Genomic DNA, 23,684 nt, shown 5'->3' on the forward strand with positions numbered 1-23,684 from the left:
ACGGTGAAATATTTAGGAGTTACATTTACCCATAAGCTAAGCTGGAACACGAATGTATCCAACACGTGTGCAAAAGCATTCAAACAGCTCGGGTTCCTCCGTAGAAAACTGTCAGCAGCTCCTCCTCATGTAAAGCTAACAGCCTATAATACCCTCATAAGGCCCATCCTTGAATACGGCACCATCATTTGGAGCCCCCATCAGTCTCACCTCAGCGAACAACTAGAAAAAATTCAAAATAAGGCCCTCCGGTTTATTTATTCCTGCTACTCACGTCATGACAGCGTATCTTCCTTGCGAGCTAAAGCGCGTATCCCTACCCTTGCTTGTCGGCGACGCGTTGCTTCGATGAAGTTTCTTTTTATTCTTTACAATGATCGCACAAGACTTGATAAAAATCAGAACATCAAGGAACCTTATCATCGTTCGAAGCGATTAAACCATGAAAAGTGCATCAGACCCATCCCAACGCAATGTAACACATATAAATTCTCATTTTTTTTCGTTAGCCATTGAAGAATGGAATCATCTGCCTCACGAATTCATGGACGACGTCCTCCTACAATGTCTTGGGGTATCCACCGCGAGTGTTCCGTTTAATATCATTTTTTCTTTCTCTTAGTTGTGCCTTTTTGACTGTCGTGTTGACCGCTTCGTGGTTTCGTCATTCTCCTTTGCAGTGTTTTAAATGCATCAAAATGAACGTGTATAGCAATGCGCGTGTCCTTTGACCGTTGATGGTCTCATCCTACTTGCTATGGTCTTTTTTACTGCAGGCGCATTTTTGTATCTCGTGTATGTTTTACTGGATATGCTATTGTTTTGTATAATTGTCCCATTATTTTGCCCACTCCTGTAAGAGCCTAACTAGGCTTACAGTATGCTTAAATAAAAAAAAATACAAGGCCATGAAATACCCAAGTGGCCGAATACAAATATCTCGGGGTATGGGCAAACGAAGGGCAGATATACACGGGAAAGAACGAACAGTCTCTCATAGCAAAATGGCGAAGAGATGCCGGGATAACGAAGCATAGGGAATTGTGGGGGTACAACAGATGTGAAGTACTGAGAGATATTTGGAAAGGAATAATGGTCCCGGGGCTTACTTTCGGGAATGCGCTTCTCTGCTTAAGGGCAGAAGTTCAGTCGAGATTAGAATTATATCAGATAGCTGTTGGGAGATTAGCACTAGGTGCCCACGGGAAAACCACAAACGAGGCAGTACAGGGGGATATGGGCTGGGCATCGTTCGAAGCACTGGAAGCTCACAGTAAAGTACTATCCGAAGAACGCCCGAGGAAATTGGACGATAACAGGTGGACAGCTAAGGTATTTAAATACCTGTACAAAACGAGCGTTTACTCACACTGGCGGAAAAGGACTAGGAAGCTAAGCAGTGAGTATGCCAGACACGAGGACGAAGAAAGAAAGAGCATTAAACGACAGGTTGAAAATGCCGAAGGTAAAAATTGGATAGATTCAGTGGAAAAGAAGCATAGTGTAGAATTACATCGATACTGGAAAAGGCAGACCAGGAGGGAAGCGTTTTATGATAACTCAAGAGGCAGTGCCCTACTCTTTCAAGCTAGGTCAGAATGTATTAGAAGGCGCAGCTACAAAAAGAAATTTAACGAAGATCCCACATGTGCTGTGTGTGGCAAATCTGTAGAAACAAGAGAACACCTCATACTAAAATGTGATGGTATCCATCCCGATGTCGACGCAGGCACAGTCACTCTTCCTGAGGCCATAGGGCCTACAGATAACAATAGTCATGTAAGTAAATCTGCGTTGGAAATTAGCAAAAAGCGATCGGAAGATTGGTGGCTCAAAAGCAGAGAGGTGACAAATGGTTAAAAGTGTAGGAAGACGTATTTAAATAAAATGGCCAATTTTAATAACTTACTACACAGTTAAACAAAAATAAAGGGGAAAAAAGCTGAGCATGGTGGCAACTGCCATCAACCCGTTTCAAAGGGGACGCTCCTGCCTTCCACCCATCCATCCATGCTCTGACGTCACTCCGCGCATGCGCACAACTGACGAGTCGGGCGGCGTCTGCTCCGCCGTCGGCGCAGCGGCGAGGCGCGCGCAACAGCTCCGTCGGGCTATGACATCACTCGCGCATGCACACAGCTTTCGGAGCGGTGGTGCCACGGCTCAGCGCACAGCCACGCTGACCTCGCCAAGTGGCTGGCGTAGTGTAGCTATCGCTACAAAACACACAAAAGTCTAAAGGATGCCACTGAAGCTACAGAAACGTACATGTGGCCTTCCAAAAACGAAAATTCCTTGGATCACAATGAAATGGAAGGCTTGCTGACGCAATTGTTTGTGATGCCGATGTGGAAAGTTTCAGTGACGAGGCGCTACCTTTTGTCTTTACACCTTGCCAAACACTGCGTCTTCTCGAATCATGGTACGCAGTCCCGTTTGTTCATCATTCTGCAGTCCTCGTATTGCTCAGCCACGAACTCTCCTGCGTTGTTGGCTACTTTCAAGCTGTGCTCTCTTGAGAAAGTAGGTAACAACGCAGGAGTGTCCTTGGCTGAGCAATACGAGGACTGCAGAATGATGAACAAACGGGACTGCGTGTCATGCTTCGAGAAGACGCAGTTTCACTTTACTACACCATGCACCACGAGTTTCGCCGACTCCATCGCTTCGACCTTCGCGACCTTCCGAAAAGGAAATGCGAATAACTGGCCCCCTGGGACAAATATTTGGTTGGGGCCACCTAAAAAGAATGAAAAATAATAAGCCCCTGCCTGCACCACGGACGTATAAAAGGCTTAATCCAATCTTAAAATAAATGGAAAGGCCCGAAGGCAATGGTACGTTTTTGCCACCCTTGGGAAAATGAGCGGAGGGGGGGGGGGGGGGGGCAAAAGTCTACATAGCGACCCAGTCGGGGGAGCGGGCCAGGGGAGACTCCCCTGATCCCCCCTGGGACGTAGTGGAAGGGGTCGGATGACGGGTTGTGGGAATTGAGAACCGGGATGGGATGGGGTTATGGGAATTGGGAAGGGGATGGGGACAGTGAGTTTTGGCTCTTGTCTTTCCAGAACAGCAGCCCTAAAAAGACGTGGACAAAGACGAGACGACAAGGATGGGCGCTGAACTTACAACAGATTTTTATTCTCAAACAATTCATTTTTATAAACATTCTTTACAGCCGTGGCTATCGTTCACGCATGCGCAGATAAATCAGCTCTTTTTGGGAAAGGGCGATAGAGGCGGTGCGTACACAGTCCTCCCCCAGACTACATATCTGTTGAGATTCTGCGATTTCTCTAGTGATACGTTCTTTGCTCCTGATTACGGAGGTGTTATCAAGTGCAGGTGAACAATCTAGGCAAGTGATACAGTGACTTGCGAGAAAACCTTCAAAATATTTTCCCTTGCGTGCATTTTTCACGTTCCTCGCATGCTCTCTTAACCTCTCGTTCATGCATCTCCCAGTTTGCCCAACGTACGTTTTTCGCAACTTAAGGGAATTCGGTAAACTACACCTTGTGTACATTCCACAAAAGGCTGCCTGTGTTTTTGCCACAGCCACGCTGCTGGGTTTGCCTCCGGATCAGTTATCCTGCAAAGCTTGGACACCTTGTGAGGAGCAGAGAACACGATTTTCATGTCGTAAAGCTGGGCTACCTTTTTCAGAGTGAGTGTGCGACAGTGTGTGTATGTAAGGTATCACTGCTACCTTCTGCCTACGCTGTGCGCGGTGATCGCAAGTTTGCACCTTACTGCGCATCTTTTTCAGCAGGCCTTCAGCGACTGGAACAAGGAGTCTTTGCTCACCAGTCTTTGAGCTTGACGGTTCAACGCTTCCGATATAAGATGCGGGCAGGTTTTGCCGAGAGCGTTCTTGGGACACGACGGGGCAATAGCTCGTTTAGCGAGCTTTGAGTGGGCGGAATTGAACGGCAGAAGTGGTTTGTTGGCGCACGGTTCATAGCACCAGCAGACACCGTCATCTTTAAAGTGGAACCGAATATCTAGAAATCTAATTTGGCCTTTGACTGGAAGTTCGTCAGGGGTAGCGGTGATCACTGCCCAACAGAAAACCGGTTCATATAAACGTGGTCGCGTCGGGCTGGTCAGCCGACATCTGGCGCGCCCCTACTCGACCAACCGCTGTCGGGCACATTCATGTAAACAAGGCTGCAGAAGTGCGCTGCATGCGTTGGCTTTGACAACGTTGTGGCAGAAACGCGGCACTGAAGCTACAGGCCATCGGCGTTTATTGTGTTCACCGGCGTGGCGTTGGCAACGTCCTAGTATCCGATTACATGGGTAGACGTGCGGGCTAGTAGGTGGTTCATACTTCTTTTAAACAGCGCAAAAGACGTGACGCATAACGGACACACACACACAGCGCTGACTTTTAACTATGTCTAATCATGCAATTTTCATGTCTTTCACGAATAAATATGAATACATTTCATAAATAAACGTAGTTGAAAGTGAGCGCTGTTTGTGTCCTGTGTGTCCCTTCTACGTCCTCGTCTTTTGCGCTGTTTAAAAGGAGTACCCAATGATTTTCAGAAAAGGAAGGGCGCATAACTTCCTCTCTGGGTAAGTGGACGCCTCAATCGCGCGTTTGAAGCGAAAAGCTTCACTACGCTAGGCGAAGCGGTCGTAGCGTAGGCCGGAGAATGACCTTGAAAGATCTTCAGCCCAACCACGTTAGTCGTGTACGACCATATGTTTTACAGTTATGGTGTGGAACGCTTGACTCCTGACCTTGACCAACGACCTTCAGTTGGTCTTGGCCTTTGATCTCTCGCCTTTGCCATTGGGTGACCTTAGGAACACCCAATGGGGTGATGTGACGCAAGTGATGATATCCGATGAGCGTGTAGTAAAGCCACGTGATCACGTCATAGCCACGTGGTTACCTTGTGGGTATACATTGGCCGCGAGTCGAGCAGAGTCGCCACCTCGCCAAACAGCAGCGAAGCCCCGAAAGTGTGGACGTCGTGTGCAGTGTCTACGTGCGCGTGTGCATTCCTCGTGTTTCTTTCGCGGCCTCAGTGCACTCCTATTAACATGTCTGCCTCTTACGCTGCAATAAAGACCATAATTATTTGCATCGAGTACGAAATGCCGGAGCGTTACATCTTCCGCCGGTGTTCGGCACTGCCGTCCATACAACTGAATGCAGCCGCACAGCGATTGCACATTGAACGGGCCATTTTATGCCCTCCATGTGCATGACCAAGTTCAGTTTTTCTTCGCGCTATGTTGATAGGTTTCGCAAAGCGTTTATATATTTCTTATTCCGCCAAGTGACAACAGGGAGAAAAATTTTCCCAGAAAACTGCGAAAATGTTCGAGGATTCACATAACGTCCTCTACTTAAATGAAACAGCAAATATCACCTGGTAAAACAGGAGAAAGGAACGCCGTTGTCGACCAAATAACGTTGATACTCCACTCATTAAGTGCGAGTGTTCAACCGCCTAAGCTCATTGCTCCTGACAAGTAAAAATTAAGAGAAGAATACGCGCAAAATATGTACTACGTCACTCCGTGCCGCGGAATATAATAGCACTGAATATCATACGCGATTAGGTAATTTCCCTCTACGTGGCGGTGTCTACTTCGCGAGGAGTAATATATTTATTGCTCGGACGATTACGAAGACAACCGATTTTTTCGGAACAGCGAATTAATATGCGGAAGGTTTTATTTCCGGCACCTCTTTTACAAACATCCCCCAATTTATGATTCGTATAAGACAGGCATTGCTGATAAGTACAGTGCTAAAGAAATCGTCTTTCCCTCAAAACTCCTTTCACACGCCTAACCACACTCGCACGCAGGGATCTGCAGTGTCTTAGCAGCGACTATTTCGTAGCTTGCACATCAATGCATAGAAAATTAATCTCTGAAGCTTCTAAATTTTGTTGATCATAATACACCTGTCACACGGACAAACTGTCATTTTAAGCGAGTGACACTCGGTTTGAGGTCATTCGCGCAGCGTCACACGGTCACTGAAATTGGCTGCAAAAAATCGTAGCCGCACAGTAAGTTCGGAAAACTCACTCCACTCGGCTCAAACATTCTGCACACAGTACACGCGTAAACAGTTATCTTTCCTGTGCAGCGAGAATTCTTGCGCAGTGCCGGCGTGATTTACTTTGGGCTCCGGAGCCGTTTGGAGAAGTGCCAGTGCCGTCTAGCCAGACCAGATATGTGCGTTCGCTGTCTGTGGACACACGTGCCGAGCGGTACCCTGCCAACGTTGCATATAATCCGCTTAATCTTCTACTCAAGAATGCTAGTGAAACAGCTGTGTCTTCTTTTTTGGCAGGTCAGGCCGGAAAGTGCCTGCGCCTCTGCGTGGCTCAGAAAACGATAGCACACAACTAATGCATCGTCCCGAAGTTCGTTGTGTCTCTGCCCCGTGAAGCGCCTGTCGTGGAAGACAGGCAGAACGGCGTCGCGTTAGCAGAATAGTGGATGGAAAGCGCATGCATAGCACGTTGCTGGAAAAAGCACGCAGTGCCGTGTCTCGCCACAGTGATACCTCATGAGGCGGAATGCACCTGTTAGCAGCCGGTCATATTAAGTTTGCCTGTCTGACACGCGCACAACTATATGCCTTCTGTTGTACAGGCAGTGGAGCGCACATTGGTGAAAAGGAGAAGAGAAAAACATAACTGCCATTGGGGAAGCGCGACGCAATAAATACATCAGGCCCGTGAGCGATGTATAAGAAAAATGCACGCCAAAACGTAACAAATTCACAGCACCCAGGCTATGTGCTTGCATGGCAGTCCCGTGCTTTCCTACAATCCGCGCTTCTATTACGTAGTGTTTGGCGATTTTACGCTTTGCCATGCGCAATCGAAACAACTGAAGGAGCATATCAGTCATCCATTGCAGAGGGCACGCTTTCTTCGGCAGAATGCACTTGGAAGCAAACTTCAGCGGGCGCTGCCCATCTACGCCTACTCTATAGCGGAGCAAAATAACAGGAGTGCTCCTCTCTTCTGTTACGCTCCCTCCTCGCCACTCTCTCGAGCTGGCTCGGCGTTCGCACGGGGAGTCAGACGTGATGGTCGTCGGCTTCGGCGATTTTCAGCCGGAGCAGCGGAAGTTTCCGCCTGACCCTAGCAAGATCATCCCCAACGTGCACCAAAAGCTGTCGGGAACATCTGGACACCAGTTTTTTCCAAGGTGGGCCCGGTTAAACCCCCTTTTCGGGCAACACATGGCCCGATCGGGCCGGTGGCGCGGCTAGGCCTAACGGCCGAACCGGTACCCGGCACATCGGGGCCTCTGGCCACTGACGCCAGTATGGCTGCTACGCAAATCTCCTGCCGAGGCTACGACCCCGAGAACATGCACTGGACAACGGTTCACCCAGCGGAAACCGCAGGCCCAGATTCGGCAAGATTTCGCAGCGCCGCGTTGAACGCCGCAGTGCTGCGCCGAGCGCAAGACCAAGCCTTAAAGCCAGCGTCCGTAGACGCGGCCGGCGTTCACGCCGGAAACCAGCAGTCACCCGCCCCGCGCGCGGCGGGCCGCAGTCGGCGACTGCTCACGAAGTGGAAACCGCCTGTTATTCCCAAGCCTGCTCCAGACGACTACGTCGTCGTCATCAAGCCCCGGACCCGCGTCTCGTTGTACGAGACTTTCCAGGAGACCGGCTACGGCCGGGCGTTCACGGCTCTCCTGGGCGCGCAACCCGCAACAGATCTTACCATAATACCGGTAAGAGAACAAAACCTCATTATTGTTCACACTGCGAAACCTGAGCTAGCCGACCTTATCATCGGCGAATTTGAACTTAATGGACCCGACGGGAAGGTCCCCCTTGTGGGGCACCTGCGCCAAGACGACAAGGACGTCTGCTACGGCGTCATTACCGTCCGTAACTCTGAAACTACGGACTCGCTCCGTACTAGGCTCCAATGGCGCTTCGGCACCATCGTGGAAGTGCGAAAATTTGGGACATCCAACAAAGCGAGACTGACTTTCGCCGGAACAGAGAAGCCACGTTTCGTGCACTACGACTCGGAGCTTGTACAAGTTAGGCCTTACCAGCGAACCATTCCAGCCTGCCGACATTGCGGTGTGGTCGGCCACCGCGCGGACGCCTGCCCCGGCCAGAGGCTGGACCGGTGCGGCCTGTGCGGACAGCAGGCTCTACTCGTTGAGGGGGAGCGGGCCCCTCACCAGTGCAACCCAAAGTGTTCAGTGTGCGGCGCGGCCCATGCCACGGGGGGCCCAGCGTGTACTGCTAAATATCGCGCTATCCAGCCCACGCAGGCCGAGCGCGGGCGTAAATCGAAGCGAAACCGACGCAAGCGTGGCAAGCGTCGCCCGGACAAGCTGAAGGCCAAGGCTGCCGACCAAGCCGTGGACCAGCCTGTGAATTCCTCTACTGGGAGCCAAGGGAAACCTCCAGCTGCGCCACCGCCGCCTCAAGCCGGTGCAGCGAAGCCCCTCGGACCTCCACAAAACGGCGGCTCCAAGACGTGGGCAACCGTTGTCAAGCAACACTCCCAGGTGAGCGGCGCCGGCAGGGCAGCTTCTCCCTTCGCTCCCCCTTCCCAATCCCAACAACGGCCAATCTCTGCCGAACAAATAGAAATATCTGCTCTCCGCGAGCAGGTTGCAAATTTTCAAAAGCGCCTCGCAATAGCGGAGGCCCGCCAAAATTCCCCCAACCACACCTCTGCCTCACCCGCAGCAGAGGCAATGGAAAGCGACGCAACCCCTTCAGGACAGGCTGCGCATGCCCTCACGGCACTCGAGGCGAGAGTGAGCGCGCTCGAAACTCAAGTTAACAACAGAATATCCGCATTGGAAACGCAAATCAATGCCACACTTACGGCGGCACTCAACAAAATTAGCCACCTTGCGGCATCTATCCCGAACCTCATAACCGCTCAGTTCGCTCAACTCACCCGGTGCTCCCAAGCGCGCTGGCCCGCTCAAAACCTCCGCAGGCCGGCAGCTCAAAGCGTCTAGGCGTCGAATCGCCGGAGAAGAAGAAGAGGTCCCCTGTGCCATCCTCAGTATAGAGAACGCTCCTCTCTTTGGAGCCACTGGCTCTCAAGCCTCCTCTCTCCAAACTCACAACTCTACCCTTGATCATGGCGGGCGCCCCTAGAAATAGGAAGCATCCGCGAAGCAATTCGATCCCTATTCAAATTGTACAGTGGAACTGTCGCGGATTCAAGGCACGCACAAAGCGAGCCGATCTACGCCTTTTCCTTACAACGTTCCCAGAATTACCTGCTGTGGTGGCCCTTCAGGAGCCAGGAAATGGCGCCACCCTTGCCAGTTACACGGTGTACCAGCAGGATGCGCATAGCTGCCTCTGCGTACATAAAAATTACACGGCCTCCCAGGTTGACCTGGATCTTAGCGCTACTTTCTCCTATGTAATGGTGACGATCCTTCCGCTACGCAAACAGGACCCCCCATTGCACATACTCAACATTTACTGTCCCCCAAAGCTACCAAATGTTACATTCGCAGATATCTTCAGCCGGGCTTTGAAGGTCGCGAATCGGGATCCCCTCATAATCGTTGGGGACTTTAATGCTCCCAGCACCTTATGGGGGTACACCCGTGAAGAGAAACGCGGACGCAAGTTGGCGGAGCTTGTTTCCACACTGGGCCTTACTCTTCACACGGATCCCGCGCAACCCACTCGTATAGGTAACTCCGTCACACGCGATACGTGTCCGGACCTCACCTTTACGAAAAATATTCGCTATGCAGATTGGAGGAACACCGAGGAATCCCTCGGTAGTGACCACTGCATAATTACCACTACAATCCATACCAAGCCACTCACAAGACCACAGGCCAATGCAAAACTACCCGACTGGACCAAATTTAGGAACAGTTACACCAATCCTCAATCGATAATGGACCAAGGATACTCAACGTGGTCCCAACACCTAGTATCCCACTTGAAATCAGTCGAGCAAAATGTTCAACTCTCAGAGGCGAGCCCGGCGGTGGATAACCACCTCCTCCACCTCTGGGAGGCACGACACAGCCTAGTCCGCCGCTGGCGTCGTCAAAAACACAATCGGAAACTCAAAATTCGAATTGCGGATATCACCCAACAGGCGGCACAATACGCGGCCCAACTCGCCGACTCCAATTGGGTGCACCGATGCAACACTGCAGCTCGGCAAATGTCGAGTCGGAGTACGTGGCGCCTCTTCCGCGCTCTTATTGATCCGGCACAAACCCGTACTGAGACACAAAAACAGCTTCAAAGGGCTATACATAACTTCACTGGAGACACGGCCAAACTGGCCGATGCGCTCCGCGACCAATATTTGAGTATACACCAGGATCCCCGTGGTCAGGCGTACTCGTATGCAGGTTCCGAGAACGCGGATTTGGATCAACCGTTCCAGCTCCATGACCTAAAAGCGGCCCTGGCTAAAATGAAGCGAGGTACAGCACCAGGCCGGGACAAGGTGACGGTAAAGCTTATTGCCAACCTCCCAGATCCCGCCTACGAAACTCTCCTCGATTACTTCAACACTATCTGGATTGGAGGCACACCACTCCCCATAGATTGGAAAACGGCACTAGTAACTTTCATTCCCAAGCCAGGTAAAGCCATTAACACCGACAACCTCCGGCCCATCTCCCTCACTTCGTGTGTGGGGAAGCTGATGGAGACTATGGTCCGCGACAGATTGTCGGCTTTCCTGGAACAACAAAACATTTTCGCAGACACCATGTACGGTTTCCGCCCACACCGGTCCGCACAAGATGTCCTGTTGCAACTTCACAAGGAGATTCTCGACCCCGTCGAGCACCCCAGCAATGATAAAGTAGTCGTCGCACTTGACCTGCGGGGGGCTTTCGACAATGTGACCCACGAGATCATCCTATCCCACTTGTCGCAAACACATTGTGGGCGCAATACTTTCAATTATATCAAACAATTCCTTACAGATCGCCAATCCTATATCCGGCTACAAGACACAGAATATGGCCCATATCAACTTGGTACACGAGGGACCCCACAGGGAGCTGTCCTCTCGCCATTACTATTTAATCTGGCCATGATGAAGCTCCCTACCCAGCTGGCGGAGGTCGCCGGTGTGCAGCACGCTCTGTATGCCGACGACATCACCCTCTGGGCAACACAACAATCGGTTGGAGACATCGAGACCAACCTGCAACAAGCGGCAGCTATAGTGGACGAATACGCTCGTCGCTGTGGTCTTGAATGCTCCCCGAGCAAATCTGAATTTGTGCACATACGCCCCAACTCAAAGTGCACAACCAAAATTGCCCTTTCCCTACTTAGCGGACCGATACCTGAACACGCGGAGATCCGGGTACTGGGGCTTTTCATTCATCATAAGCGCAAGATTGACACTACCCTAAACAAGTTACGTAAGGTGGGGGACCAGGTGGGTCGGATGCTCCGCCGGGTGTCCAATAAAAGGGGGGGACTACGATGCAAAGATGCCCTGCGGCTGGCCAATGCATTCGTGACCAGCCGGATTTTATATTCGGCTCCCTACCTCCACCTACGCAAATGCGATGAGAATGCCTTAGAGGTAGTTCTCCGCAAGATTTATAAGAGAGCGCTCGACCTCCCCATAACGACGTCCAACAAGCGTCTCCTCGGTCTGGGGATGACCAACACCTTTGGGGAGTTACGAGAAGCTCATCTTAACAATCAATACTTGCGCCTAAGCAAAACACCTGCGGGGAGCCGCCTTCTAACCCGCTTACACATTTCCTACGCAACACATACAGAAGAACGGGTCCGCATCCCTGAAGCCTGGCGCTTTGCACTCCAGGTGCGACCCCTTCCGAAGAACATGACTGCAGACACCCATGATGGTCGCCGTCTCGCGCGGGCGGAGGCTATTTCTCAACAATATGGCCACAAGCCAGGTGTCTTCTATGTGGATGCGGCCGGCCCGCACCATGGGGGTTGGTACACGGCGGCCGTCATCCACCAAAACACTACAGTTCAGGGCCTTACTTTCCGTGCCCCAAACATTACATTTGCGGAAGAGATCGCCATTGCACTGGCCGCCGCAGATCCAGAGTCCCGAGTCATTATTACGGACTCCAGGGGCGCCTGCCGCAATATTGAGCAAGGGTACATTCCAGACCGTGCTTTCAAAATTCTCCACGCATGCGATTACACAGGGTTTCCGACCCATCGTACCATCGTGTGGGCTCCGGCTCATGCGGGTCTTGAGGGGAACGAGGCAGCCGACGCTGCCGCCCGCGCGCTTACTCACCGGGCGTCGCCTCATCCGCAGCCTGATCCGGAATTCAATTTCAATCCGGCCATCACCTTTAAAGAGATCACCTCTCTTTATCAAAATTTTCATGGTCTCTATCCCCCTCCCTGTAAAGGCCTCACCAGGGTGGAGGAGCGCTGGCTTCTCCGCCTCTATACCAATACTGTACTGTGCCCGGCAGTACTTAAGCACTTCAATTCTTCTTTCTCGGGCGCGTGCCCACACTGTGAGGAGGAGTTTTCGGACACCTACCACATGGTGTGGGCATGCCCTTCCAATCCTGCCTACCCACCCCACCTCCACCCCACTCGAGAGGCCTGGGAAGCTGCCCTGCGCGGCTGCTCCGAACTCCATGCCCAACAGGCATTGGTAGCTAGAGCCCGAGCCGCTGCGGAAGCTACAGGGATCCCGGACTAGGGCTCCCTCCTAGTGTTTGTAAGGGACGGGCCCTTCCGGCTCGCCCCATCGACCTCTCACTGTAAATAGAAATAAAAGTTTTCCTCCTCCTCCTCCCTCCTCGCCAGGCGTCAAAGGTTCGACTACTAGTGCAGCAACGGTGGCGCCACCTGCCGGTCGATCTCGTAGTGCTGTCGGCAGCGTGCAGCGGAGCTGCATTGGACGAGTCTCACACGCAAGCGTGCGCTGGCTTTTCGCTGGATTCCAGGGTTAGCCAAGTTAAGCCGCTGGCGATTTTTTTTAATACGTGGCGGTATAAAAAATGTAACAAATAAAGTTTACAATTTATGCATACGACACAACCTTATTTCTATCAGGAGACAACACTGACAGTTTAGTAGATTTAGCCAATCACACATTAGCACAACTTGAAAATTGTTTTTTTTTGTTTTGGAAGAAAGCAATAGGCGCAGTATCCGTCTCACATCTCGGCGGGCACCTGAACCGCGCCGTAAGGGAAGGGATAAAGGAGGCACTGTGAGAAGAAAGGAAGAAGTGCCGTAGTACAGAGCTCCGGAGTAGTTGCGACCACCTCGAAATTTTTAACGTGCACTGACATCGCACAGCACACGGGCGCCTTTCCGGTTCGCCTCCATCAAAACGCGGCCGCCGCGGTCGGGTTCAAAAAAAAAAAAATTCAGTTAAACATTTCTGAAACGAAAGTAATCGTTTCCAGAGCTAAGACTAAACAAGCTCACTTTGCTTTAGAAGTTGTAAAGTCGTTTAAAACATTAGGTGTTATCTTCAACGAAATGATGTCTTGGGACGACCACTTGACACAAAACTGTCATAAGTTATCGCTATCGTCTACCGAAATCGCATGTACTGCCAAGTAATGTCAAAATTACAATATATCGATCCCTATTTCATTCTCGCTTAAATTAAGGCAATTTAACCTGGAGGCCTAGGCCTCTACAACACACGAAAACTTGCGGATACTGCACGTACTACAAAAAATCTTTTTTACGGATAGTTGAACGTGTACCGTTATTGCATCACACTGGTCACTTTTTCTTGAAGAATAAAATAGTGCCGGTAATAAAGCCTCCAGACTACACCATAAGTCGCGCTAATAAACAAGAAATCTCTAGTAATACATGCTTTCTTCGAACCCTGGCTAACCTACACCAACGAGAACAAGCATGCCAAACCCGCAGCGAGATCCCTGGAGTAGAGAACACATACGGAAAGACGTACGGCTTTGACACACTAGAAAATAAATTGCTGTACCCCGCTTGCTTAACACATTGGCCCAAGCTAATATTTATTCTCCAGAGTCAATTCAGGACTTACTTTTATACTTCCTTTCTTAATATCGGCATAACATTAAGAATATCGCGCTTTATTACAGAAAAAGTGCAGCATTTAGTTGAAACAAAAATAGGTGCAGTTTTTTACTTTGTATTCCTCCAAATATGCTCTTTCTTTACTTTCCTCCCTCTTTATTTTGATTTACCTGTATGCAAAACATGCATTGCATTCATTAGTATTGTGTAATCTTTAATATGTGTTTTCAAAAATTTTTCAAACTTTTGTACTCTGCTGTTAATAAGTACATCTTCGTATTGGTCTACCGTTTGCCATGGTCAAAGGGGGGCTTGGGACTCTGTCAAGCTGCTTTACGGCAGGTTTTACTCCAAGCCCCTGCCATCATCTACATATTGATGGCAAATAGAGAGATGATTATTGTTATTATGGTCAGAGAGAGATGCGGGCTGCATGCGTTAGGAAACGCATGCAAAGGAAACGCCCACATTCTGAGCGCCGTTTCCTGCTACTCTGCACGGAGAGGTTAGGCACACGGCTGCCCGATGAAGGGCGTTCAGCTGCGAGTGCGTCCACTATCTGGGCACGGCAGAAAACGCTCACACTCGGAAAGCCTCCGTTATCGTTCGCAGTGAAAAAAGCTTGTTCGCACCCTGTTGCCGCTTCTTCAGCGTTTTGAAGCAAATAGGCCTCGAGAGTGCACGATGTATTGCGAATGTTCTCAGTACGGACGGCCGCCGACCACAACATAGCAGTAGGAGTCTACACTGCCATGTTTTATGATCCACCCCGACCAGACGAGTTTTCGTCCAACTCTTGATTTCATACGCACTTCTTCACGAGTGGCTATGATATACTGCATCGTTTTCTCGTGCAAGCGGCATTTTAGCGTCGTCAACTTCAGTAGCCGAATTCAACTGAGTTCACTGAAGGAGAAAGATTTCCCCCACATCTGCCCAATTAACAACGCCCGCTCCTTCTGACCACCGTACGCTTTTGAAGAAGAAAGCTTCGCTCCGCTAGTCAACACCGCGCTTCGCGCGAGCCGGCTTATGTCGGAGCATGAGTGACGTCACGCACGGCGCAGGTGGCCGCCGCCGTCGCCTGTTTCTTTCTCGCTCGCTGCCTAGCCACTACTGCGCATGTGCCACTAGTAGCACCGAGCTAGAGGTGTTCCGCCGTTCCGCAGCGCCTCTGATGAACGCGGCACTCCTTCCTGTTCGTTTGCGTCACTGAGACACGAGCTGTCACTCGGCAGTGGCCGCCCTAATAGCTGGGCGCTGTGGCTGGTCGATAAATGAGCTATACGTGTTGGTTTCCACTGCCATGCTTCGGCGCCACTTATCGCACACAATAAGCACTCACAAGAGGCCCTCGATATCCGGCCGCTGGAGAGAGCCGCCCTGGGTGTCGCCTCGAGGGTGTCGGCTCTATTTCGAGTGTTTTCCGATCAGCTTATCAGCCCACCTATAAGCTGCTAACGAAGGGGTCATTCCGTACGGCTGCTTGGCTTCCGCTATCATCGCCGCGACCGCCTCTCGAGGACTCGCGAACTTCTGGCTTGCGTTTTGGGTTTCCACAGCATTCGCCGTTCTAGGAGGCTGCCAGTGCAGTAGGTAGATTAACGACGGCATACGCAAACGCAACAGAGCGCGGCAAAGTCAGGTGCATGAGTTCAGGACAGGGTTCTTTTTTAAATCGCTGCCAGATACCTTCGTCCGGTAGTGGACGTATTTAGCCTGATAATAATGATGGCCACGACGGTGCAAATTTTGTGAAATACCTCTGGCTGTGCTCGAGAGCGGTGCCCTGCAGACGGCTAGAGTACGCACCCCCCCTTTTGCGATTCCAGGAAGGAGTGAGCTCGCAAATAAGCACGCGCTGCAAAAATCCGATCAATTCTTAACACCGCTCGATATTGCCACACTGCTGACAACTCTGCCGGCGGTACCAAGTGGCCGAACTGCATATCTTGGCGCATGGCCTAGCGTCTTTGTCTCATTATATCGAAGATAGACGTAAGTCGTTTGTTACGAGCACATTTTCTACCTGCGCCGAATTCGAGGAGCCCGATGTTCACGCGAGCACCAGCCGGATAAGAGGCGCACGCTCTGCCACCTCGTCTTCCGGTCGTCTCTGGGCAGTTTACTAAAGCTCGCCTGTGGCACTGCAATAGGCGAAGTGAAGAACGCCATCGCAGCTGCGGCTGGATCTCGGGCCAAGCAGGTAGCGACATTGACGCAGCAAATACACCTGCAATAAGGGAGCCATTGCCATTCACCCGAGCGCAGCCATGTGGCTGCAAAGGAAAGCTACACAGATTTCTCAGAAACTTCGTAGTTAATGAGGAAGCTCCGTTTCCGGTGGCGCCGGGTTCAAACTCCGGAACAACATGGCAGTGAGTAATTACTCCTGTATTAGAAATCTACTGCACCTTGGGCATTTCCCTAAATATTTGACCAATAAATATAACTGACGGGCAAGAGAAACTCGACCACTACGGCGCAGCTTTTTGGTTTGAAAGTTAGGCTTAGTAATATGAAAATGCTGACGCAAGCAACTGGCCTTATTCCTAGGCCCGAAAACGTAATAATCATCTGCAGCAGCACCATGACTACGCCCACTGCTGGCCAAAGGCGTCTCCCAAGTCTCTCCAATAAACCCTGTCCTTCTTCCCTCCTTCGGCCACCGGACCATCCCAAATTTATTTATCGCATTCGCACAACTTTGTACCGCCCCCTGCTACCCCTGCCTTCTCTCCAAATCCAGCCCGATACCCATAAGGACTATCGGTTACTTGTCGTCGCACTACATGTCATGCCCCAGCCCATTTCTTCTTCTTGATTTCTAGTTAGAACAGCGTTTCTTCCCTGACCCAATTTGCCACCTTCCTTGCCTTTACCTATTATTTTCCTCTCTATACCTCCCTGCGTTATCGTAAACTTAACTAAACACTTTTCGTTAACCTCAATGTTTATGCCCCATTGCTGAGGATCAGAGAGATAAGAATAATAATCCTTTATTTGCGCCATATGACGTGGTACGGGAGACCGACAGTAAAAGCTGCCACATAGGACAGCTTGACAAGGCCACCGGCCCCCCTATACACTTCACAGCAAGGCATGGCACATCACCTAAATTAAGCTGCAGAAACTATGGAACTGCATACAAATAACTACATAACAGAAACGCAAGTTTATACACAAGAACACAACATTCATTTCATTTCCTACTATTTTTATATGAAAAAAAAACAAAGGCTATTTCAGAAACAAGCATAACATGAAGCAGGAATGCAATGGTGATGAGTTAGGTAATGGATAATTTTTTCTCATTGTTTATTTGAACAGAATTCAAAGAAATGATTAAATATAAAATGAGAAACGCGGTAAGGAAAAGATACAGATGTCAGAAAAGCGTCTTACTGTGTAATAAAATACTTGCTAAGTTCTTTAAATGCCATCTTTTCAAACTGAATATGTGCGTGATATAATCAGTTTAACAATCTGGGTAACTTAACTGGGTGCATAACAGCCGCATACAGCTGTTATGAACTTTTCTCTGGAAAAAATATTGGTATACCGCTATTCATGATGGGAGAGCCAGCCAAATGCGCTCCAGTTCATTGTTATTCTAGTTGTTTTAGTCTCGTGATCTGGATCTGCGGTCACTTCCCGTCATAAATGGACTTATACCCTTACCCCCTCCAGTGCGTCGCTACCGACTATAAACTGCTGTTCTCTTCCTTGAGTGATGAGAAAAACTTTCGTTCCCTGCATATCAATTATCAGAACCAACGCTCTGCTCCTGGTAGTATAATTTATTGCTAATGCTTCGCAATTCATCCCCTGCGCGATTTAGCAAGGGTGTCTTGTCAGCGCATCGCAAACTGCTAAGGAATCCTCCATTAACTGTTATCAACTGGTCCCAACCCAGGCCACTGAATACCTCTTGTAATCAAGCGTTAAACGTTGGCGAGATCGAGTGTCCCTACCTGACCCCATTACTTATTAGAATTTTATTGCTGACTTTATGGAGGACTAGGTAGTTAAAGCACACTGCTCATCCACACCCTGATTCCGCAATGTCTACCTAACTCCTGAGGTTTCCACTGAGCCAAATGCTTTCTCGTAATCAATGAAGGCAATATGTAGGGGTTGGTTATATTTCTCTATCACCTGATTGATAGCGCCAATATGGTCTTTTGTCGAGTAGCCTTAAAGAAAGCCTGACTCATCCTTTGGTTGATCGAAGTGTTAGGTTGTCCTCATAGTGTTAGGAATTTGCTTACAACATACCTTGTAGGCAATAGAATGTAAGCTGATCGGTCTATAATTTCTCAAGTCCTTGACGTCACGTTTCTTACATATTTCCATCATGCTAACATTTTTCCAAGGTTCCGCTACGCCGGAGGTCAAAGGCATTGCGCATAGAGAATGCCGATTTTTCTAGCACAAGCGTCCCACGTCCTTCAACCGATTGAACGTTACCTGATCCTCACCAGCTCCATTCCCCCTTTACATCGCTCCTAAGGCTTTCTTTACTTCCTGTTTCATTACTGGCGGGATGACGCATTGCTGTGCGCCATTGACTCAGTCGTTAAAGTTGTGCATAAAGTGGCTAATTATAGACTTGCGTAGAACTGTGCAGCTAATTTATAATTTTTATCCCTGCTGCTAATGCAAATCCCCTTTCTCTCATAACTCATACATCTGATTGTTGCTTACGCCTAGTTTCCTCTTCCCGGCTTTTAGGCTATCATAATTATTAAAAGCATGCTCGATTTTCTCCATGGTCAACTTCATTATGTCGGCTACCTTGCGCTTACTTATTAACTTTGGTAGCTCTGCCAATTCTATTCTGTCCATAGCTTTAGACGCCTCCATGCTGTTGCGTTTCTTAATAGATCTCACGTCTTCTGAGATAGCTTGCCAGTATCCTGTAGAACCAACCTACCATCTACTTCTAGTACGCATTCCGTAATGATACTTCTGAGATTAAAAGTTCATTCCTTGAACATTGATCTCGTCATTCTCGTTTAAACGTGAATATCTGCACTCGAATCAGTTGAAAGGCGTGCCATTCGTTTCGTTCACTCTGCATATTCATATACCAGCACCGTTTCAGCTTTGAACATGAATTCCGGTCTTGAAAGCCTCGCAGCCCGCCGCCGCATCCCCAGCCTCTGTTTGCTACACAAGTTTCTCCATAGCTCTCTAAATCAACCACCGTGCATTACTCATCCGAACCGCATATCTCACCACACTGCCCATGCGTTTCAGATTGCCCGCCCTGTGTCCCCTACTGCAAATTCATCAGGTTTCTTTTCTCCCCGAATCGCTGTGGATTGGAACGCCCTCCCCACCGATATCGCTGTCATTACGCACTCGTCTGTTTTCAGAAGCTGCAAGCAATTATATTTCAAGGAAATGACTTGTACTTGTTGATCATTATGTTAACCAACCTCTTATGTAATACCCTCTGAAGGGGGTCTTTAAGGTGAATAAAGTGAAATACATAATCTGTTCAGCAACAATATCCTGCAATGTTCAAATTTCCCCCTAAGCGTTAGCTCATTAATGGGCTGCCGCTTCACTAGTTTCTTCCATTCCCTCTTCAGGTCTAGGCTGATTCGAGACCTTACCATCCTGTGGCCTCTACAACGCACCTTTCCGAGGACCTCCACATCCTGCACGATGCTAGAGTGAGCGCATAGTATTTCTAGTCTCACCGTGGGGGCTTTTCCAGACCCACTTCCTGCTCTCTCGTTTGCGGAAGAAGGTATTCAAGATGCGTAAATTATTTCGCTCTGCGAACTCTACAAAGAACTCCTCCCTGCTCTTCCTGATGCCGATGCTATAGTCGCCTACCACATGGTCTACGGCCTGCTTCTTGCCCGCCTTCGCATTGAAGGCGCCCAGACTTAGCTCATTGCAAATTCCACGTCTTCATAGCAGCCTTCAACGGTCTGGTCATCACTGCTGGATGGTCATCAGGCCTGCACCACCTTCAGCTTGTACGTCTTATTGGGCTTAATTACTATAGCTGTAACTCTCTCATCAATACGAGAGAACTTCTCTTTGTTGCCAGATATATCCTGACTTATGAGGAATCCCACTCTTAGTTCACGCCTGTCCTCTGATCCACAATAGCACAGTACGTGTTCGCCGTTTAGCATTGTGTACGCCCCAACTGTCCTCCTAACCTCACTAAGACCTATGTCATACCACCTATTACCGACTAGCTCCTTTAGTTTTTCTTTTTTTTTCAAATACAAGTTGTTGGGTAAAGTCGGTTCTCGTGTTTCCCGGCATAAGCGATCACGATACAGTAGTTGCGCGAGCTGACTATCCGCGGCCGCATACCTCAGTGAAAAAACCACGCAAAATCTATTTCTTCGAGCGCGGAAACTATGCTCAAAGTGCAATGGAATTAAAAGAATACTTTGACTTAGTTGTATTTAGCAGCACAACGTCTAACGTCAGTGATTTATGGTCAATGTTCAAACAGAAGGCCTCGCTTCTCTCTGGGCAGTATATCCTGTACAAGATTCTTACTCCAAGATTTCGGCACAATAAGCAATGGTTCACGAACAGTGTCAAATCGCTTATTAACAAGAGGAAACGTAAATTTAAACAATATATGCGATGCCCAGATCAACACTTATAGAAATTGCTAAAGGACTTGGGTGATGAAATTAGAATTCAAATCAAAGCATCCAAGAAAAATTACTTTTGCAAACTTGGCTCAAAGGTGAAGAAAAACCATAAAGAACTTTGGAAGTGGGTTAAGCCAAACCATAAGGAAGACGTCATTCCATTAATTACCTTTAATTACCCACAATAAATAACGATACCGATAAGGCAAAGTGCTTTAATGAATATTTCGAATCAGTTTTTGCAAGAACCGCACCTAACTAACTGCCGGTTTACTCAAGCTGTATTTGTGAACCTATGCCTGACATCTTCATTGACAAGTTCGGAATATACAAATTGCGTGAAAAAATGCAGCCGAATTCAACTTCCGGCCCTGATGGTGTTCCAAACTTCAATCTCAAATCATGCGCAACAATTATTTACGAACATCTAGTCATAATTCTAATTAGTCTCTTAATAATTGCGCTTTACCAGCAGACTGAAAGATGGGTTACGTTGTGCCTGTTCACAAGGGTGGACTTCGGAACCAAGTGGTAGTAAACTATAGGCCGATACCTTTAACTAGTGTTCGCTCCAAGACTTTGGAACATGTTATCTTCTCAAATTTAATCAAACACCTTAATAATTATAGCTTTCTTGTTGACTACCCGAGTGGGTTTCGTTCTGGCCGGTCTTGTGTTAAGCAGTTAATCGAATTTTCGCATGACATTTACACTTCCCTTGACCTGGGCCTACAGACGGATTGCTTATTACTTGATTTCTAAAAGGCGTCCGATACCGTCTCCCACTTTCTTATTCTGCACAAGCTATCCTTTCTCGGCTTGCCGCACAATATACTTTGCTGGATACCAAATTATTTGACAGTACACAGTCAAAAGGTCTTGACTAATGGCTCCCAATCGACAGATGTTTCCGTACTTTCAGGTGTGCCCCGGGAGTCAGTGCTTGGCCCACTGCTGTTTCTGATCTACGTAAATGAGATTGGCTACGGTATAACCTCCAAAACTAGATTGTACGCAGATGATTGCGTCTTGTGCTGAGAAATAAAACATGATTCCGACAGGATAGAACTTCAAAATGACCTCAACAGTATTTCACCCTGGTGTCGCTCCTGGCTTATGAATCTAAATGTGTCTAAATGCAAGCATGTTCCTTTTACCCGAAAGCATAAACCGATCAATACAGAATGCTATTTAAACACTGAAATGATCTCTCAAGTAAGCAAGCAAAATAGCCAGGAGTAACATTTAGCTCCGACTTGACATGGAACCGCCATGCAGACACTTTAACTCTGAAGGCTGCCCGCTCTTTAAATTTTATCAAACGAAACTTTACATATGCATCACAAGATGTGAAAAAACTGCTCTACGTACCAAATGTCCGCCCAATCGTCGAATATGCTTGTGTCATATGGGACACCTACATGCAAGTTCTTAACAACAGATTGGAAAAATTCCGAACTGAGCCGTCCGTTTTGTGTCCCGCAACTATTGGCATCGTAGGAGAACCACTGACATCAAAAGTAGCTTAGAATGGCCTCTTCTATCCTCACGTCCGGAATTTTTTCGATTCGTGTTTTTACGAGACATACTTTATTGTCGCACCGTACTGAACAAAGATGCCTATCTTTTGCCACCTACGTACATTTTCCAGCGTCGAGATCACCCGCATAAGATTAAAGAAATATCAGTGCGTACCTCAGTTCTTGCGCATTCCTTTTTTTTCCGCGCACAATCAGTTCATGAAATAATCTTCTCCGCGGCACAGCTCTGGCTACATCCGATTCAGAATTTTTTGTTGCGCTAAAGGCTGCTCTAGTTTAACACTGATTTCCGTGGTCTGTATGTCGACTTTCTGTCTGTATGTATGTCGTGGTCTGTATGTCGATATAGTGGGGAGAACATTCGTTCTCTTTGCCACGTTTTAAAGTTGCAAATTTAAGTGTGCGCGGTGACATTGTCATGTATTTCCATTCAATTCACAGTCTTCATTTAAGCTGACATTTTGTCGCGTGCTCTTGCTATGTCCTATCGGCGCGCTTGCATCATCCTCTATTATGGTTTTACAGGTTTATGTATTTGTTTCCTCGGCGCTAATGTATGAAGAATACTGTGGTACACCCCCCTACTGTAATGCCCCTGCGGGCAAATGTAGGTATGTACATGTATAAATAAAAAAAGCAGAGCACTACTAGGCCAGCCTCACTAGATAATGTTGAACATAATGTAATCGCAGCGCTGGCAGCCAAGTACACAGAGAGAACACACGCAATTGCGCTGTTCTCTCTGCGTCCTTGTCTGCCAGCGCTACGATTCCATGATGTTCGACAACTACCAACTAGCCCAGCAGTATACCCTGCATGGATAATGTTCTAGCTTTGAACGTTACCAGGTTAAGTTTCCAATGGAGGTCTGTACCAAGCGAGTGATTCTTAGCGCCTTTCGCTGCGTCACAGGTCTGACCGCCGCCTTGGTCATTTCCTCCGCAGTCGCTGGGGACTGAGGGCCGAGGGTAAATATGTTTGTTCATAGAAGGTCGTGGCCAAGTACTACACCAGGGCAGCCAAATCATGCTCTGGAGAGGGAGTGTGTGCCGGTTCTAGTCCCGCAGATCGGGGCGCACCCTAGGCGTAATTATGCAATTCCATCGATTTTTTTTCAAGCCTGGTAAACAATTGCGCCCACCGGCATTCGAACACCGGTGCTCTTGTACGCGAGGCGTATGCTGTACATCTACGCCATCGCTGCCCCTTAACATTATCAATGAGGCAATAAAGAAATGCGCAGAATATAACTAGCCCCTATATATGCAATTCCATAGAAGCCTTCATTGATTACGAGAATACATTTGGCTCAATGGAAACTTCAGCAGTAACTCACGCATTGCCGAGCAAGGGTTCAGAAGTCATCCGTGAAAATACTTGAAGATATCTACAACGACTGCACACCTAAGGTAGCCCTCCATAAAGTCAGTAATAAACTTCTAGTAAAGAAGGGTGTGAGGCAGGGAGATACGATCTCGCCAGTGCTAT

General features: G+C 48.7%; 1 protein-coding gene across 5 annotated transcripts in view; it reads right to left on the minus strand.

Annotated features, from left to right (window-relative positions):
• Positions 1-23,684, minus strand: part of LOC144104148 (uncharacterized) — a 327,699-nt gene that overhangs the window by 95,058 nt on the left and 208,957 nt on the right. The window contains exon 2 of one of the 5 annotated variants that reach the window (XM_077636986.1): positions 16,047-16,250. The exons of the other annotated variants lie outside the window; for them this stretch is intronic. Coding sequence (XP_077493112.1) covers positions 16,047-16,250 — 204 coding nt within the window. The remainder of the gene's footprint in view (positions 1-16,046; positions 16,251-23,684) is intronic. 5 annotated transcript variants of the gene reach the window in all.

The sequence above is a fragment of the Amblyomma americanum genome, chromosome 9, assembly GCF_052857255.1.
Source record: "Amblyomma americanum isolate KBUSLIRL-KWMA chromosome 9, ASM5285725v1, whole genome shotgun sequence".
Classification (NCBI taxonomy): domain Eukaryota; kingdom Metazoa; phylum Arthropoda; class Arachnida; order Ixodida; family Ixodidae; genus Amblyomma; species Amblyomma americanum.